Genomic DNA, 17,590 nt, shown 5'->3' on the forward strand with positions numbered 1-17,590 from the left:
GATATTCTAATGACCTGTTACCACGTTCTTAATAATAGATTCCAGCATTTTCCCGAGAGCTGATGTCAGGCTAACTGACCTGTAGTTCCCTGTTTTCTCTCTCTCTCCTTTATTGAATAGCTGGGTTACATTTGCAACCTTCCTATCGACTGGGACCTTTCGAGAATCGAAGGAATTTTGGAAGATCACAACCAATGCTTCCACCATCTCTGCTGCCACCTCTTTTGGAACCCTTGGATGTAGGTCATCAAGTCCAGGGGATTTTGTAGGCTTTTCATCCCATTAATTTCTCCAGTGCTTTTCTTTGCTAATATTAAGTACTTTAAGTTCAGCACTCTCATTAGACCCTCGGTTCGCCACTATTTCTGCTGTCGAACAATGGTAAATGTCCTCACCTCCTACAGTGCTCATTAGTGAGATGAAAGAAATGATGAATATATCCAAATAGAAGCACCAACTAGGACACACCTCCGTTAATACATGGTCAATGTTACTGCTCATAAAGACCAGAGGAATCACACCCAGTTACATATTACGTATGTGGATGGAGCTGGAAATGGAAGGCAGAAAATGAGTGAGTGCGTTTCGAAGGCAGAGGAAACAAAGGTTAGAAACTAGACAACAAAGGAGTGTTTAATGTATGTACCTCAATGCAAGGAGTATAGTGAATAAGGCAGATGAGCTGAGGGCACAGATAGACACTTGGCAGTACGATATAGCTATTACTGAAACATGACTTAATCAGACGCAGAAATGGCAGTTCAGCGTTTTCAGATGGCATAGAGAGGGGATAAAAAAGGAGGGGGGTAGCAATATTAGTTAAAGAAACAATTACGGCTGTGAGGAGGGATGATATGTTATAAGGATCATCAAATAAGGCCACATGGGTTGAGCTGAAGAACAAAAAATGGCCAGTCACTGCTGAGAGTGTACTATAGACCTGCAAACATTCAGAGGGAGATAGAAGAGCAATATGAAGGGAAATTTCTGAAGTGCAAAAACAATAGGGCAGTAATAGTGGGGGATTCAAACTACCCTAATAACAACTGGGATACAATCGTGCAAAAGGTATAGAAGGCGCAGAATTCTTAAGTTGCATTAAGGAGAACTTTTTTAGCCAAGGCTCAGCAAGCCCAATAAGGGGGGCAGTTCTGGAATTAGTTTTAGGGAATGAAACTGGGCAGGTGGAAGGAGTTTCAGTGGGAGAGCATTTTGGTGGCAGTGATCATAATTCAGTTAGATTTAGCATATTTATGGTAAAGGACAAAGAGAGAACAGGAGTAAACGTTTTAAATTGGGGAAAGGCCAATTTCACTGAACTGAAAAGTGATTAAGCAAAAGTGGACTGGAAACAGCTACTTGAAGGTAAATCAGTGTCAGAGCAGTGGGAGGCATTCAAGGCGGAGATTCAAGGGGTTCAGAGTAAACGTGTTCCCACAAAGAAAAAGGGTGTGACTGCCAAATCTAGCGCCCCCTGGATGACAAGGAGCAGGTAGGGTAGGATAAGGCAAAAAAGGGAAGCTTATGTCAGAAAGTCGAGAGGAGTATAGAAAGTGCAGGGGTGAAATGAAAATGGAAACTAGGGAAGCAAGGAGAGGGCACGAAAAAATACTGGCATGTAAAATTAATGAAAACCCAAAAAGTTTCATAAATATAAAAGAGCAAGGAAATAACTAAGGAAAGAGGAGGGCCTATTAGAGACCAAAAATGTAAACTATGTGTTGAGGCGGAAGATGTGGGTATGGTTCTTGGTGAATACTTAGCCTCTGACTTCACAAAAGTGGGGGACGATGCATAGATTGTATTTAAGGACGATGAGTGTGAAATATTGGATGGGATAAACTGAGTGAGAGGAAGTATTAAGGGGATTACCATCTATGAAAGTGGATAAATCACCAGGCCCGGATGAAATGTATCCCAGGCTGTTAAGAGAAGCAAGGGAGGAAACAGCGGACGCTCCGACCATCATTTTCCAATATTCCCTGGCTACAAGCATGGTGCCGGAGGATTGGAGGACTGCGAACATTGTACCGTTGTTTGAAAAGAGAGAAAGAAATAGACCGAGTCAGTCTAACCTCGGTGGTGGGCAAATTATTGGAATCGATCCTGAGGGACAACATTAATCGTCAATTATAAAGGCACGGGTTAATCAAGGACAGTCAGTACGGATTTGTTAAGGGAAGGTTATGTCTGACTAACTTGATTGAATTTTTTCAGCAGGTAACAGTTATGGTCGATGAGGGTAACGCATTTGATGTAGTGTACATGGATTTTAGCAAGGCTTTCAACAAGGTCCCACATGGCAGACTGGTCAAAATGTAAAAACCCATGGGATCCAAGGGCAAGGGGCCAGTAGGATCTAAAACTGGCTCAGTGGCCGAAGCAAAGGGTAATGGTTGACGGGTGTTTTGGGGACTGGAAGGCTGTTTCCAGTGGGCTCCCGCAAGGCTCAGTAATCGGTCCCTTGCTTTTTGTGGTATATTTTAATGATTTAGACTTGAATGAGGGGGGCTTGATCAGGAAGTTTGCAGATGATACAAAAATTGGCCGTGTGGTTGATGGTGAGGAGGAAAGCTGTAGACTGCAGGATGATATCAATGGACTGGTCAGGTGGGCAGAAAAGTGGCAAATGGAATTCAATCCAGAGAATTGTAAGGTAATGCATTTGGAGATGGCAAATAAGGCAAGGGAGTACGTTATAAATGGGAGGATACTGAGAGGTGTAGAATAAGTGAGGGACCTTGGAGTGCATGTCCACAGATCCCTGAAGGTAGCTGGACAGGTGGTTAAAAAGACATATGGGATACTTTCCTTTATTAGCCGAGGCATAGAATATAATAGCGGGGAGGTTATGCTAGAACTGTATAAAACATTAGTTAGGCCACAGCTTGAATACCGTGTATAGTTCTGGTCACCACATTACAGGAAAGATGTGATTGCACTGGAGAGAGTACAGAGGAGATTTACGAGGATGTTGCCAGGACTGGAGAATTTTAGCTATGACGAAAGATTGGATAGGCTGGGGTTGTTTTCTTTGGATCAAAGGAGGCTGAGGGGAGATTTAATTGAGGTATATAAAATTATGACGGGACTAGATAGAGTGGATAGGGAGGACTGATTTCCATTAGTAGAGGGGTCAGTGACCAGAGGGCATAGATTTAACGTATTTGGTAGAAAGATTAGAGGGGAGCTGAGGAGAAATGTTTTCACCCAGAGGGTGGTGGAGGTCTGGAACTCACTGCCTGAAAGGGTGGTAGAGGCAGAAACCCTCAACTCATTTAAAAAGTACTTGGATGAGCACTTGAAGAGCCGTAACCTACAGGGCGACGGATCAAGTGCTGGATAGCTCTTTTTCGGCCGGCGCGGACACGATGGATCGAATGGTCTCCTTCTGCACCGTAACTTTCTATGATTCTATACCGTATTCATAAATTACCAGAATTTAATATCAAAACTCACAAAGGAAAAACATTAAAACCCAAATCTGTGAATAAAAGTAATGCAATAGCGCCAGACTGTGTAAAACCGAGTGAAGAGTCATTTAATTTATCAATGATCACCCCGCTCCATAGTTCACTCTGGAATATTCTCTACCTCAGGAATAAGGTTGGTTTTGTCCTGCACTGTGTGTTTAAATCTTATCAATGGGCGCTCCCAGTGCACAGACTCGGCCGACGGGAGCCCGTCTGGAACTGCGTTGTGGAGATCAGCGGGACCCACTGGATTTCACTGGGCAGCTGCCTTTTCACACCCGATGTGAAGTGTTCATCTTAACAATCGAGCTATTGCTCGATCCCAGAACTAACAACAGGGAAAGAGAGACTTGATAGCATGTTTAATAAAGCGACGTTCTCCTGCTCATTTTAATACTTCGTGTCTAACCCTCCTATTAATATATTTATTAGCGAGCATTAGAATCTGGGAACGTCTGTCACCATCAGGGCTGAAGGTCCAAGCAGGAGAGAAGGTCCAACATCTTCAACACGAAAGAAAATGGACACAGGTAGGTTCAGAAAATTCTTTTAAATATCAATTGTGTCCTGACAAAGGATCCAGATCTCGAACAAAAACCTACAGCTCACTCAGGAAGAGTAATCAGCACAGATTCTGTGCAGATAGAGGGAAGTAGGTGACTATCTAGATGGGCAGCGCAGTCACAGGTGGAGGGATCTCCTGAGTACTGGAACTGTCCAATAGATACCTGGTGTTGGGGACTGTAAGTTGAATAGTGACCCACCCAGAGGATGGTCTTCCTGAGTAACAGTGTGACATCAGGAAGCTGGGGAACTACCCGAGTTGGGCGGGGGGGGGGGGGGTGGGGGGGCGGGTGAGAGGCAGATGGGGCTCAGGAATAGGAGTGCGATAGTGGTAAGAGATTCTATAGTCCGGGGAATAATCAGACTTTTCTGCAGTCCTGAGCAGGAATCGAATGGTGAGTTGCCTCCCTGGTGCCAGAGGGAAGAACGTACTGGAACAGGTGGCACCGTCTCTGGGAAGGAAAGGAGAGCAGAAAATAGTAATGGTCAGAACCAGGTGGAAGGGGTCAGCTGATATGAGTGGAGGAAGAGGAAAGTCCGGATCTGAAACAAGAGAGCAGAATTATCAGGGCATCATAATATAGCACAGAAAGAGGCTATTCGGCGCATCGTGCCTGGTCTAGTTCGTTGGTAGCACTATCCAATTAATCCCATTCCACTGCTCTTTCCTCATAGCCCTGGTACATTTTTCCCTTCAAATATTTGTCCAATTCCCTTTTGGAAGTTATCATTGAATCTGCTTCTAGCAACCTTGCAGGCAGTGCATTCCAGATCATTACAACTCGCTGCATAAAAAAAACTGTTTCCTCATGTCGCCTCTGCTCCTTTTGGCAATCACTTTAAATCTGTGTCCTGTCGTTACCGAAACTTCTGCCACTGGAAACAGTTTCTCCTTATTTACTCAATCAAAACCGTTCATGATTTTGAACACCTCTATCAAGTCTCCTCTTAACCTTCTCTGCTCTAAGAAGAACAACCGCAGCTTCTCCAGTCTCTCCACATAACTGTAATCCCTCATCACTGGTAGCATTCAGGGAAATCTCTTCTGCACTCTCTCTAGGGCTTTAACATTCTTCCTTTTTTCATTTGTTCATGGGATGTGGGCGTCTTTGGCAAGGCCTGCATTTATTGCCCATCCCTAATTGGCCTTGAGAAGGCGGTGGTGAACTGTTGCAGTCCGTGTGATGAAGGTTCTCCCACAGTGCTGTTAGGGAGAGAGCTCCAGGATTTTGACCCAGCGATATATTTAAGTCGGGATGGTGTGTGACTTGGATGGGAACGTGCAGATGGTATAGTTCCCAGGTGAATGCTGCCCTTTTCCTTCCAGGTAGTAGAGGTCGCGGGTTTGGGAGGTGCTATCGACGAAGCCTTGGCGAGTTGTTGCAATGCATCCTGTGGATGACACACACTGCAGCCACATTGCGCCGGTGGTGAAGGGAGTGAATGTTTAGGGAGGTGGATTTGGTGCCAATTAAACGGGCTGCTTTGTCCTGGACGGTATCGAAATTCTTGAGTGTTGTTGGAGCTGCACTCATCCAGGCAAGTGGAGAGTATTCCACCACACTCCTGACTTGTGCCTTGTGGATGGTGGAAAGGCTTTGGGGAATCAGGAGGTGAGTCACTCGCCATAGAATACCCAGCCTCTGACATGCTCTTCCAGTTAAGTTTCTGGCCAATGGTGACCACTAGGATGTTGATGGTGGGGGATTCGGCGATGGTAATGCCGTTGAATGTCAAGGGGAGGTAGATAGGCTCTCTCTTATTGGAGATGATCTTTGCCTAGCACATTTCTGACGCGAATGTTACTTGCCACTTATCAGCTCAAGCCTGGATGTTGTCCAGGTCTTGCTGTTTGCGGGCATGGACTGCTTCATTATCTGAGGGATTGCGAATGGAACTGCACACTTCCTAAAGTGTGGTGCCCAGAATTGAACACAAGACTCCAGCTGAGGCCTAACCAGTGTTTTATAAATATTTTGCATAACTTCCTTGCTTTTGTTCTCTATGCCTCTATTAATAAAGTCCATTTTCCTTTTTAACAGTCTCCTCAGCTTTTCCTGCCACCTTCAAAGATTTGTGTGCATACACCCTAGATCTCGCTGTTCCTGCACTCCATTTAAAATAATACCAATTAGCTAAGATTGCCTCTCTTCGTTCTTCCTGACAAAATGTACCATTGAACTCTGACGACAAAAAAAAATAGGTGGGATCGTGAGTTGTGAGGAGGATGCAAAGAGGCTTCAATGCGATTTAGACAAGTTGAGTGAGTGGGCAAATACATGGCAGATGCAGTATAACATGGAGAAATGTGAAGTTATCAACTTCGGAAGGAAAAACAGAAAGGCAGAGTATTATTTAAATGGTGATAGATTGGGAAATGTTGATGTACAAAGGGACCTGGGTGTCCTTGTACACCAGTCACTGAAAGCAAACATGCAGGTGCAACAAGCAGATCGGAAGGCAAATGGTATGTTGGCGTTCATTGCAAGATGATTTGACTACAGGAGCAAGGATGTCTTACTGCAGTTATATAAGGTCTTGGCGAGACCACGCCTGGAGTATTGCGCGCAGTTTTAGTCTCCTTAATTAAGAAAGGATGTACTTACCATAGAGGGGGTGCAGCCAATGTTCACCAGACTGATTCCTAGGATGGCAAGACTGTCGTATGAGGAGAGATTGGGTCGACTCGGTCTGTATTTACTTGAGTTTAGAAGAATGAGAGGGGATCTCATTGAAACATATAAAATTCTGACAGGGCTAGACAGACTGGATGCAGGGAGGATGTTTCCCCTGGCTGGAGGGTCCAGAATGACGGGTCACAGTCTCAGGATACGGAGTGGGGCATTTGGGAATGGTATGAGGAGAAATTTCTTCACTCAGAGGGTAGTGAACCTGTGGAATTCTCTACCACAGAAGGCTGTGGAGGCCAAGTCACTGAATATATTTAAGATTGGGCTAGATAGATTTCCAGACACAAAAGGCATCAAGGGGTATGGGGTGAGAGCGGGAATATGGTATTGAGATCGAGGATCAGCCATGATCATATTGAATGGCCGAGCAGGCTCGAAGGGCCGATTGTCGTATTCCTGCTCCTATTTTCATGTTTCTATGTGACACTTCCCTGCGTTAAATTTCATCTGCCTTGAGTCTGCCCATTTCATTAGTCTGTCTGCGTCCTCCCGAAATCTGTTGCGATCCTTCACATTGCTTACTGCATTTCCGAGTTTCGTGTCATCTCCAAACTTTGAAATTGTACCCTCCATAATCAAGTCCAGGTCATTAATATCTATCAAAAAGAGCAGTGGTCCTAATACCGACTCCTTGAGAACTTATGGAGCATGAACAGCAGATTTATGATCTAGTGAAAAGCTATTATCAGGAATAAAAGAAGGAGGTTTTGAAGTAGTGAGAGATAAATCACTTGGCATTAAAAATTAAAATGGGTCAACTTTCCGGAAAATTGGAGTTGGGATTGAGTGTTGTGTGCGAATCTACAAATCATTCCAAACACATTTGGAAAGTCAGAAGCATGAGAGATGTGAACTAATATCTCGGAGACGGGGCTTGGGTTTTCACAGGACTCAGAGCAAAATGTTTCTTGTTGCAACATTTTGAGGAGAGAGAAAAATAATTGTGGGCGCCAGTGTTAATAAATGGTTCTATGACAGCGCTAGAACAACAACAGCAACAAATTTGCATTTATATAGCGCCTTTCACGTAGTAAAACATCCCATGGTGCTTCACAGGAGCGTTATCAAAAAATTTGACACCGAGCCATATAAGGGCATATTAGCACAGGAGCTTGGTCAAAGTGGTAGGTTTTAAGGACGCCTTAAAGGAGAAGAGTGATGTTAGAGAGGCGGAGGGGTTTAGAACATAAGGCTGTTCCAGGGAGCCATGTTAAGATAAGAAACGATATGTATGCAGATCAGCAATAGGAAGAGAAATAGCACCATTCTTGGTAGATTTTGCAGGCCAGGAAGCAGTGGAGTTGAGCTGGAGGGGCAACTAGTTGTGGAGGATGAAGTGTGGGGTGATATAAAATATTTCCTTTAGTGTCTAAAAATGATGGTGGAAGTGAGAATGATGAGGTACTAGAGGAGGATGTGGGTCCATAGTTAGAAATAACTGTAGAGAAGGATTTGGATCTGAGAAAATTAGCCGAGGTGGATAAATCACTGGGCTCTGAGAGAACGACCCCGAGCTGTTAAAGGAAGTCAGAGAGCAGATAAGAGGGATTCTGACTACAATTTTTCAATCCTCTGATACCAAAAATATCCAGGTGGACTGAAGGTATCCAAGTAATGTCTGTGTTCAAATAGGGAGAGATGGTCAACGGGTAACTGGAGATCAATTAGTCTACGTCGGTAGTGGCCAATCTCCTCGAATCTGTGATTCCAGGTCGAATTAGTAAACATTTAGAGATACAGGGAGGCTGGAACTGATTCACTGTAGACGAGTCGTATTTGACAAATTTGATGCAGCTTTGTTGAGACGTGACTATATAGATCGATAGAATGTCGCATATGTGGTGTACATGGATTTTAAGAAGGTGTTTGATAATGTGGCTCACAGGAGGCTTCAGCTGTTTGGTACAAGAGGAAATCCAGCAGCCTGGACAGAGAGTCGATAATGTGCTTAGTTTTCTCCATTGTTGTTCACAGATCCGAGCACTGAGTTCTTGTCTCAGTACAACGATGACCAACTGTTCCAGTTGACGAAATTCTACCGGGACAGACTCGAACAGGCGGTTGAAGAAGGGGTGGGCGGAGTCAGCTCGTTGTTAACGTACGAGAAGCATTTCAGTGGACAAGAACATCGGGTAAGTGGGAGGAATACAGAACGAGTTTGGATTATTTAAACCACAAAAGTAACAGGACATCAGATCTTAGAATCATAGAATGTAACGGAAGAGAAACAGGCCAAATAGGAACGAAATGGATAAAACTGAAAATATTGTGTATCTGAACAATGATAGGAAGAGGTGAAAATACCCATTGGATCGTTCAGTATCTGTACAAAGGGCTGGGTAACGGTTCGGGTATAACTATTGTGTGGACTGGAAACGAAGGGAAACAGTTTTAGTGGGACTTGGAAAGAAGAGACCAGAGGCAAGAAACGGTAGTTTGAGGGAGATCATGGGTTGACTGACCTAGAAACTACTTAAAGGAAATTAAGGAACTGAGCAATGACATAAATCACCCGGGCAGTAAATGAGACATTTCAAGAACAAAAATGTTAACTGGTTCAAATGTATGAAGCCCAAACAGGGAAACTAACCAAGCAATCTGTGGAAAGCAATAAACCGATGCTGTGCAGGGTTTTTTTCTCCTTCAGGCATCACTGGTCGTTAATTCTAACATCAGCGGAGGCAAAATCAGAGCAGTCGAACTTGCAGTGGAGCGTCATTCCCCGTCACAGCACTTTAGGAAACTGCAGCCCATTATGTTCTGTCAGTTATATTTAATGGGATAGAGTAAATCGAAATGAGAATGGGACAGGGTGTGTAATGGACGGTCGATCTGAGACCACCTGTTGAAAAAGGTGGAAATGGAGGCAATCGAGTCTAATCCCAACCTTCTGTTCACTACCTATTAACGGTAATATCCCACCGAATCTAATCCCAACCTTCTGCTCACTACCTATTAACGGTAATATCCCACCGAGTCTAATACCAACCTCCTGCTCACTACCTATTAACGGTAATATCCCACCGACTCTAATCCCAACCTTCTGTTCACTACCTATTAACGGTAATATCCCACCGAGTCTAATACCAACCTTCTGCTCACTACCTATTAACGGTAATATCCCACCGAATCTAATCCCAACCTCCTGCTCACTACCTATTAACGGTAATATCCCACCGAATCTAATCCCAACCTTCTGCTCACTACCTATTAACGGTAATATCCCACCGAATCTAATCCCAACCTCCTGCTCACTACCTATTAACGGTAATATCCCACCGAATCTAATCCCAACCTCCTGCTCACTACCTATTAACGGTAATATCCCACCGAGTCTAATACCAACCTCCTGCTCACTACCTATTAACGGTAATATCCCACCGACTCTAATCCCAACCTTCTGTTCACTACCTATTAACGGTAATATCCCACCGAGTCTAATACCAACCTTCTGCTCACTACCTATTAACGGTAATATTCCACCGAGTCTAATACCAACCTTCTGCTCACTACCTATTAACGGTAATATCCCACCGAGTCTAATACCAACCTTCTGTTCACTACCTATTAACGGTAATATCCCACCGACTCTAATCCCAACCTTCTGCTCACTACCTATTAACGGTAATATCCCACCGAGTCTAATACCAACCTTCTGTTCACTACCTATTAACGGTAATATCCCACCGAGTCTAATCCCAACCTTCTGTTCACTACCTATTAACGGTAATATCCCACCGACTCTAATCCCAACCTTCTGCTCACTACCTATTAACGGTAATATCCCACCGACTCTAATCCCAACCTTCTGCTCCCTACCCATTACCGTTAAAATCCCACCAAGTCTAATCCCAACGTCCTGCTCACTATGCATTACCGTTAATTTCTACCCTAGACTGATCCCAAACCCCTGCCCACTGCCCATTACATTTAACAAGCCTCCAAGTCTAGTCCCAACCTCCTGCTCATTACCCATTACCGTTAAAATCCCATCTAGTCTAATCTCAACCTCCTGCTCACTACCCATTACCGTTAATATCCCACTGAGACTAATCCCAACCTCCTGCACAGTACCAATTACCGTTAATATCCCACTGAGTCTAATCCCAACCTTCTGCTCACTACCCATTACCGTTAATATCCCACCTAGTCTAATCCCACCTCCTGTTCACTGCACATTACCATTAATAACTCACCGAGTCTGAGCCCACCGTCCTGCTCACTACCAATTACTGTTAATATCCCACAGAGTCTAATCCCAACCTCCTGCTCACTGTTGGTTAATATCCTACCTAATCTAGGAAGTGTGACATCATTCAGTGTATTTTCTAATAATAAATGGCAAAGAGATAGGAACTGTGGAATAGCAGAGAATTTTAGGGGTAGAAGTACATAAATCACTACTAGCTAGTGGACAGTTACACATAATAAGTTAAAAGGATAATATCTCAAGAGGGCTTGAATACAAATGGGTGGAAGTTATGTTACAGTTGTACAGAGCTCTGGTTAGACCACATCTGGAGTATTGTGTACAATTCTAGGCACCGCACCTCAGGAAGAGTATATTGGTCTTGGAGAGGATACGGGGCAGATTCAACAGAACCTAAGAGGGTTAAATTATGAGGACAGGTTCCATAGACTAGGCTTGTATTCTCCTGAATATAGAAGATTAAGGGGTGATCTAATTAAAGTGTTTAAGATGATAGGGTGGATGGAGAAACTATTTCCTTTGGTGGGAGAGTCCAGAAGAATGGGACATAACCTTAAAATTAGAGCTAGGCTGTTGAAGGGTGATGTCAGAAACACTTCTTCAGCTGTTGAGGCTATGTGAATTGAAAATTTAAAAACTGAGATTGATAGAATATTTTAGGCAAGGGTATTAAGGGTACAGATCCAAGTCGGGCTGGTAGAGTTAAGATACAAATCAGCAATGATCTAATTGAATGGCGGAATACACTCGAGTAGCTGTTCCTATCCCTGTTCCTATGTTCCTATCCCAACCTCCTCATCACATTACAAATAATATTCCACATATTTTCGTCCCAATCTCCTGTTCGCTACCCATTCTGTAGCATCATTTTTAACCACGCAACAATAGAATAATCTTTTATAAAAATTCGTCGACTTGCTTCCACAATAGTTAATGGGAGTGAATTCTGCTTTCTAACCACTTTCTCTGTAAATAAATGTATCCAACTTCACCCTTAGAGCTTTGAATTCGCCTGACTATGTGTCCTCTGGCCAATCAGTGGAAACTATCAGTAACTATTTATTTGATCATTATTTCAGAATCTGAAGGAGTGCAGAAAGTCATCACTTAATCTGCTCTCCTCTACTGGAATGAACCCAAAGTTCTCAAATTCCTCTTTATAACAGTAACTCCACATCCCTGGTAACATCCCAGTGAAGCTGCACGGCAGTTTTTTACAATGCTTTTACCTCCTTGCAATAATGGAATGCTCAATATTATACATAACTATGAATATTTTCTGGTCCTGTGCTCTTGGTGTGGAACGCCACTCCCCAGTGGAGCATCGGGAAATTGAGCTCATTCAGTCTGTAATTTCCTGGCCCTGTGCTCTTGTATGGAATGTCAGACCCCGAGGGAACATCAGGAAATTGAGCTCATTTAGTCCGTAATTTCCTGTCCTGTGCTCTTAGTGTTGAACATCACTCCACAGGGGAGAACATCAGGAAATTGAGCTCTTTGAGTCTAATTTTCCATCAGTTCATTTCAATGGATGGATTTCTGCTCCATTTTGGTTATGGAGAATAGCACATAGTACATGGTAGTGGCATATTTTCATCTTGTTGTTTCACTGTTTAAAATTTGTTTTTTAGGTCCTGCCGTTTATTTAGTTTGAAGTTTCCTCCAGTTAAACATTGTGAAGACTGAAGCCATCGTCTTCTACCCCCATCACAAACTCCGTCACCTTGCACCTTCATTTTATCCCCCTTCCCGGTAACTGTCTGAGGCTGAATCTAACTGTTTACAACTGTCCTATTTGCTCTCGAACTGAGTTTCTGGCCCCATATCCTCTTCATTACAAATACAACGTACTTCCACCTCTATAACATTGTCCGTCTCCACTCCTATCTCAGCCCATCTGCGACTGAAACCCTTTTTTCACCTTTAGACTCGATTATTCCAATGATCCCCTGTCTGGCATCCCTTCCTCCGCCCTCGATAAACTTCAGCTCATCCAAATCTCTGCTGCCCGTACCCTGTCCCACCCGGATCGCGCTTAGATATCACTCGTTCCACTATGGGTGCTCGCTCACCAATGTTGGCTCCTGGTCCTTTAATGCCTTCAATTTAAAATTCCCATCCGCCTATTTAAAACCCTTCATGGCCTCGCTCCTCCCTATCTCTGTAAACTCCTCCAGTCCTACAAACCTCCCGCAAGCCTAGAATTCTCTGTTCCTCTGACTCTGGCCTCCTGTGCACCACACCCCCTTCATCTTGCCAGTGGTGGACAAGCAGTCAGTTACCTTAGGCCCCACGTTGTGGAATTCACTCCCAAAACCCCTCCACCTCTCCACCTTCATCTCCGCCTTAAAACTTAGCACTGTCACCGAGCTGTCACTCAACCCTACTAATATCTCCTCCCTTTTCATTTTAGTCTCTTCACTTTATTTTTGCCGTTAATGGCTGGATCAAGATGTTTACAGAATATTCAGTCCATGTTCAAAATGGATCAGTATCCGGCCCAGTGATTGTTTTCCATGCTCAAAACAACTGGAGATCCCATCGCTGAGCAGAGCCGTTCATTCTCAACCTCAGTGTTTGTCTTTCACTCCGGCTCCTCAATATATTCATTATTATTCTTTCTAGAAAGTCATTGACCTCGTGGAGAACGGAAACAGGGCGGGCGGTTCCAAACTTCTCCTAACCCTGGTGATGGGGAAAGGCTCTCGGGCCCGGAGGGTGATGTGGGAATCCTTTGTGAAAATGCGCATTGGGGTACCAAAGTTGGGCAAAATACTGAAAGAAATACAGGAACTTGGTACGGTAAAATCAAAAACTGAATTCAGTTTCAGATTTAAACACTGCAGATTTTACTATAAGATTACACAGATCTGATTTCATGAAATCGAATTGATTTAAACAGGTCCTGATCCATTTCATTATATGAACATCGGACGAGGTTTAGCAGAAATATCTAGTCACCTGAAAGGTAAGTGATTAAATGAAGATTTCAAACCAGTTATTTCACTTCAAAGAGACAGAATTTTCGACTGTAGCTGTATGTTTAGAGGATTAAGAAGCTGGGAATTAGACGTTCAAAGGCTTGAGGAAACAGAATAAAAGTTGATCTCGATTTGTCATTAATCTTCAAATCGTCTGCGTAAATTGCAGTTACTTTTCACTCAGAGTTCTTAATTATTTATAAATTTGCCGATCTTTTACTGCTCTACCTACCCAGTTGTGAAACTCGATTGACAACTAGCAGGATCCTGATGTACTGTGAATCCCCATACACACCTGGCAGGATCCTGATACACTGTGAAAGTCCATGCACACCTGTCGGTTTCCCATTACATTGTGAATCCCCATACACATCTGGCAGGATCCTGATAAACGGTCAATCCCCATACACACCTATCGGTATCCCAATAGACTGTGAATTACCATACACACCTGGCAGTAACCCGATTCACTGAGAGACTCCATGGAGTAGTCCACAAAGAGGGTGGATAAGACGGGGGAGAAACGCAAAATATACTAAAGTGGGGTTGGAGTGCATGTGTCTAAATGCATGGAGCATGATGAATAAGTTTGGTGATGAACAAGTTGTCACATGGCATTATGACGTAATAGCAATAACGGAGACCTGGTTCAAACAAAGGGAGCAATCGGAACTTAACATTCCTGGCTACAATGATATCAGGAGGGGAAAATAGGGGCTGGCAGTATTGATCAAACGTACTGTACAGCCCTGGTAAGAGATGATGAACTTGAGGATTCAAGGATAGAATCTGCTTGGTTAGAGTAAAGGGTCAGAATAGGAGTTGTTGCACTGCTGTGTGCACATTATAGAGTACTAAATGGTTGGAAGGAGATGGAGGAGCAAATCTGCAAGCAAATTTGAGAAGGATGTAAAAACAATAGAGTAGTGATAATCGGGGCCTTTCATTGTATTAACATAGACGGGGAGCAACAGTGTAAAGGGCAAAAAGAGGGAAGAATTCCTGAAATGTGTCCAGGAGAACGTTCTTGATCAGGATGTTTCCAGCCCAACGAAGAAGGTAGCAGTGCTGGATCTAGTTCTGGGGAAGGAAGTGGGACAAGTGGATTATGTTTCACTGGGAGAGTATTTGGGAAACAATCATTACAATATCATTAGGTTTAGAGTAGATATGGAAAGGGACAAGAAACAATCAAAGGTAAAGATACTCAACTGGAAGAGGGCTGATTTCAGTGAGATGAAAAGGGATCTGGCCCAGGTTGACTGGAATCAAAGATTGGTAGGTAAAACAGCAAATGAGCAATGGGAGGCCTTTAAGGAGGAAATAGTCCGGGTACAAAGCAAGAGCTCCCTAGATGAATAACGATACAGAGATTAAAATGAAACAGAAATTGAGGCTTATGATAAATGTATGGTTCATAATACAGTAACGAATCAAGCAGAATACAGAATGTATAGAGGAAAACTGTGAAAAGGAAATAGCAGTGGCAAAGAGAGTGCATGAGAAAAGATTAGTGGGTGACATAAAAGGGAATACTGAAGTGTTTAAAACATTTATATAGTTAAAGGATAGTCAAAAGAATGATGCGGCCTATTCGGGACCATAAAAGGGATCATCTTGTGGAGGCAGAGGGCATGGCTGAGGTACTAAATGATTTTGCATCTATCTTCACAAAAGAAGAGGATGCTGCCAATGTCACAGTAAAGGAGGAGGTAGTAGAGAAATTGGGATAGGATGAAAATAGATAAAGAGGAGGTACTTAAAAGGTGGGCAGCGCTCAAAGTAGAAATATCACCAGGTCCGGAAGGGATGCATCCTTGGTTGCGGAGGGAAGTAAGGGTGGGACTAGTCGAGGCTCTGGCCACAATCCTCCAATCCTCATTGGGTATGGGAATGGTACCAGAGGACTGGAAATGTTACAGCCCTGTTTGAAAAACGGGAGAAAAATGAACCCAGCAATTACAAGCCAATCAGCCTAACTTCAATGGTGAGGAAACTTTTAGAGACAACCATCCAGGACATTAAATGACAATTGGAGAAGCATGGGTTAATAAATGACAGCCTTCCCGAATTAGTTAAAAACAAATCGTGCCTGAAAAACTTGACTGAGTTCTTTGATGAAGTAACGGAGAGGGTTGATGTTGTGTATATGGACTTTCAGAAGGCATTTGATGAAGTACCACAAAATAGACTTGTTTGCAAAATTAAAGCCCATGGGATTGAAGGACAGTGGCAGCGTGGATACAAAATTGCCTAAGGGACAGAAAACAGAGCGTTGTGGTGAACGGTTGTTTTTCAGACTGGAGGGAAGTATGCAATGGTATTCCCCAGGAGTCAGTATTAGGACCACCACTGTTTTTGATATAGATTAATGACCTGGACTTGGGTATGGAGAGCATAATTTCAAAGGTTGCTAATAACACGAAACTCGGAAATGTAGTAAACAATGTTGAGGACAGTAACAGACTTCAGGAGGACAGAGAGAGACTGGTGAAATGGCCAGACGCAAGGCAGGTGAAATTTAATGCAAAGAAATGTGAAGTGATACATTTTGGGAAGAAGAACGAAGAGAGGCAATTTAAATTAAATGGTACAATTTTAAAGGGGGTTCAGGAGCAGAGACCTGGGGATATATGTGCACAAATATTTGAAGCTGGCAGGATAAAATGAGGAGGCTGTTAAAAATTTATATCGGATCCAGGGATTTATATTAATAGAGGCATAGAGTACAAAAGCAAGGAAGTTACGCTAAACCTTTATAAAACATTGGTTCGGCCTAAGAATTGTGTTCAATTCTAGGCACCACACTTTAGGAATGATGTCAAGGCCTTAGAGAGGGTGCAGAATAGATTTGCTAGAATGGTACCAGCGATAAGGGACTTCAGTAATGTGGAGAGACTCCTCTATTGTTCCTTAATTGTAACCAAATAGATTCTCTCTTTGACCCCTCAACTACATCATCCCTTTCCAGTGCTGTAATAGTTTGTTAGATCAATACTGCCATACCACCACCCCCGCCCTCTTCCCCACTCCTTTCCCGAACACCTTGTAGCCAGGATTATGAAGTACCCAATCCTCCCCTTCTTTGAGCAAGATCTCTATCATAATCCGATGTTGGATTTGAACCTGCAGCTCACCAACCTTATTTACTTCATTGTGCACCGAGGGCGTACCATCTACAAGTTGCACTGCAGCAACTCGCCAAGGCTTCTTCGACAGCCTCCCAAACGCGCGACCTCTACCACCTTTAAGGACAAGGGCAGCAGGCACATGGAAACACCACCCTCCAAGATACACACCATCCTGACTTGGAAAAAAATCGCCATTCATTCATCGTCGCTGGGTCAAAATCCTGGAACTCCCTATATAACAGCACTGTGGGAGAACCTTCACTGCACGGACTGCAGCGGTTCAAGAAGGCGGCTCACCACCACCTTCTCAAAGGCAATTAGGGATAGGCAATAAATGCTGACCTTGCCAGTGACGCCCACATCCCATGAATGAAATTTTAAAAAAACTCAACTTAGTTTGCCTCGCATTTACACCCGGTCTGATCCCTTCTATTTCTGAGCTGTTATTTACTCTAGTTTTACCTGTCTCTCCCAGTCCTTTGTGCACCTTGTTCCTCCTCTCTAATGTTTCAGCCTGGTACCCCTCTCCCTGCCAAATTTG

The 17,590-nt window shown here is 43.5% G+C and overlaps 1 protein-coding gene across 1 annotated transcript in view; it reads left to right on the forward strand.

Moving 5' to 3' along the window:
• LOC137306114 (NACHT, LRR and PYD domains-containing protein 3-like) overlaps positions 1-17,590 on the forward strand; it is a 60,346-nt gene that overhangs the window by 35,895 nt on the left and 6,861 nt on the right. Inside the window, 5 exon segments of the mRNA XM_067975175.1 lie at positions 2,221-2,318; positions 3,906-4,003; positions 8,702-8,859; positions 13,563-13,734; positions 13,840-13,905. Of these exon segments, the coding sequence (XP_067831276.1) occupies positions 2,221-2,318; positions 3,906-4,003; positions 8,702-8,859; positions 13,563-13,734; positions 13,840-13,905 (592 nt within the window).

Source organism: Heptranchias perlo, chromosome 42 (assembly GCF_035084215.1).
Source record: "Heptranchias perlo isolate sHepPer1 chromosome 42, sHepPer1.hap1, whole genome shotgun sequence".
Lineage (NCBI taxonomy): Eukaryota > Metazoa > Chordata > Chondrichthyes > Hexanchiformes > Hexanchidae > Heptranchias > Heptranchias perlo.